Raw genomic sequence first — 2312 nt, forward strand, 5'->3', positions numbered from 1 at the left:
CTCCGATAATAGCAAACGGAATTCGATAGCTTAAACAATAATTGTGCTTTTTTTAATTCAACAACAATTTTTGTTTATTTAAAAAAAAAAACAAACTTCAAGAGCGAATACTGCAGACAATTGTCCGTCTGTCACAATAAATAATGAGTTCTTTTATTATTAATTCCAATGAGTAAATTCTCAATAGCGATAAGAAGTTATGTTACAAAATGGAAGTATTTCAATTCAATTGTATTTGAGAAACCAAATTATTGTTTTCTAATTTAAAAGAGAGACTTTAAGTGACAATTAATAAACTAACAGACAATCAACAGTCATTTAAAAAAACTAATTCCAAATGGTGAGTTCTTTCATTGTTAATTCCAATGAGTAAAATTTCTCAATGGCGATAAGAAGTTGTGCTAAACAAAAAGGCAGCACTCTCAAGAAATAAATTGCTGCATTTTAAAATAGTTATATAATATTTATTTATGCACTATTTAGAATATTTAAGAATACTTCAAGAAACCAAATTGTTGTTCTTCATTATAAGTAACCCTTTATTTAAAAGAGAGACTTCAAGTGACAATATTACTAACAGATAATCAACAGTCATTTAAGAAACTAATTCCAAATAGTGAGTTCTTTTATTGTTAATTCCCAATGACGATAAGAAGGTGTGCTACAAAAAAAGTCAATTCGATAAGTAAACAACTTGCAGCATTTAAAAGTAATCATATAATATTTATTTATGCACTATTTACAACATTTAAGAATACTTTCAGGAACTTAATTGCCAAAACTACATGATAATAAAAAAAAACACTCAGAAAAAAAAAACAATTCCTTAAGAATATTTATAAATTAGTTTAAAGCGCTGAAACTCTTTTGTTGTTCGTTCCGGCAACTGAAGATTGATGGAGTAGAAAGTGGACGCTTCTTCGCCGGCTTGTTTAACAAGCTCGAAGAGCGAGTTGTTCACACAATGCGGATATTGAACTAGTTCATTTTGTGGCACAAATCGGAACTAGTTGCACATTCGATCACAGCACTGGTAACTCCATCGATTCCTTTCCTTGCCTATTCCTTGGCCACATGACGCTTCGCCTTGGGCATCGCAACCTCCAGCGAGCGATCCACATACGCAAAGTTGTCCACGGCGCTGACATAGAGAGCGCCGCCCATTACAGCCAGAGCACCGGTAATCGCAATCTTGGACCACATGTTGAATGCAGAAATCGAATCGAAATCGAAACTGGGAAATTGAGAAACTGAGAAACTCAACAAAGTGACTGACGTTCGAGCTATGCGTTTGCACTATGCGCGAGCCTCACGACCTGCATGACGCTTTATATAGCGCAGCGACAGCGACTCCAGTTCATTCCCCATTCCGCAATTTCCCACCTCCCCCCTCCCCTGCTTCACTGCTTCCCTGCTTTTGCGTTCTCACTTCGAGAGCTTTCGCTATGCGCTATGTGCGGTTGGTCACGTCGCCCTGCTGCCTACCGCGTCAGCCACTGAGAAGCAGAAGCTTTTGCTTTAGCAACGGATTCGCCTACGATTTGCCATATGTTCTCTCTTCCCCCCAATCACCACTCCCCTCTTCACACTTACTCACCCATCATTCCTCGCTGTATTATGCACTTCCTCCACCGCCGTTCGCCCATCATTATCGATCATTAGATAAGAATTTTCGCACATTTCGCAGCCAGCTCTTGTACACTGAGAGAAACACAAGCATTGAAACTATGATCAAGCGGAAAATATTAAAAAAAAATATTCTTAAACGTAAATAGATATTTTTCTATTTCAAAAAAAAATATATATTTTTTATTTTTATTTTACATTTAGAGCGATTTTCGTTTACCGATTTATATAAATATATTTAGTTTATATTAGATTATTTGTTTTATTACTATTAGTGGAATTATTTAAAAATATTTTCTATTTTGTACTTTAACATAAACATAAAACTAACAATTTTAATCTAGTTCAAGATAATGTAAAATATTAATCTTGAACATGACACAAAATATTCCTAATATTTAATTGTTAATTTTAAAAGATACATTTTTTCTGGTGAATTAACAATATTTATACATAATTTAAAATGATTTTTTTACTTTTTTGAACTAAATAAAAAAATTATATTTTTATTTAATATTATATATATATATATATATATATATATATATATATATATATATAAATATTGTTAGTCAATATTAAATAAAATATAATTTTTTTATTTAGTTCAAAAAAGTAAAGTATTTTTATATATATTTATATTATTTTCAACTGTTAAATTAAAGAAGTTTTGTGGCAGAAATTTT

At 31.8% G+C, this 2312-nt stretch overlaps 1 protein-coding gene across 1 annotated transcript; it reads right to left on the reverse strand.

Moving 5' to 3' along the window:
- Nucleotides 1-702: 702 nt before the first annotated feature.
- LOC132795472 (uncharacterized) lies at nucleotides 703-1307 on the reverse strand. Its single transcript, XM_060806192.1, has one exon. It carries the CDS (start codon nucleotides 1201-1203, stop codon nucleotides 1060-1062), a length of 144 nt encoding a protein of 47 aa, XP_060662175.1. The 5' UTR covers nucleotides 1204-1307; the 3' UTR covers nucleotides 703-1059.
- Between the last annotated feature and the right edge of the window lie 1005 nt (nucleotides 1308-2312).

The sequence above is a fragment of the Drosophila nasuta genome, chromosome X (genome assembly GCF_023558535.2).
Source record: "Drosophila nasuta strain 15112-1781.00 chromosome X, ASM2355853v1, whole genome shotgun sequence".
Classification (NCBI taxonomy): domain Eukaryota; kingdom Metazoa; phylum Arthropoda; class Insecta; order Diptera; family Drosophilidae; genus Drosophila; species Drosophila nasuta.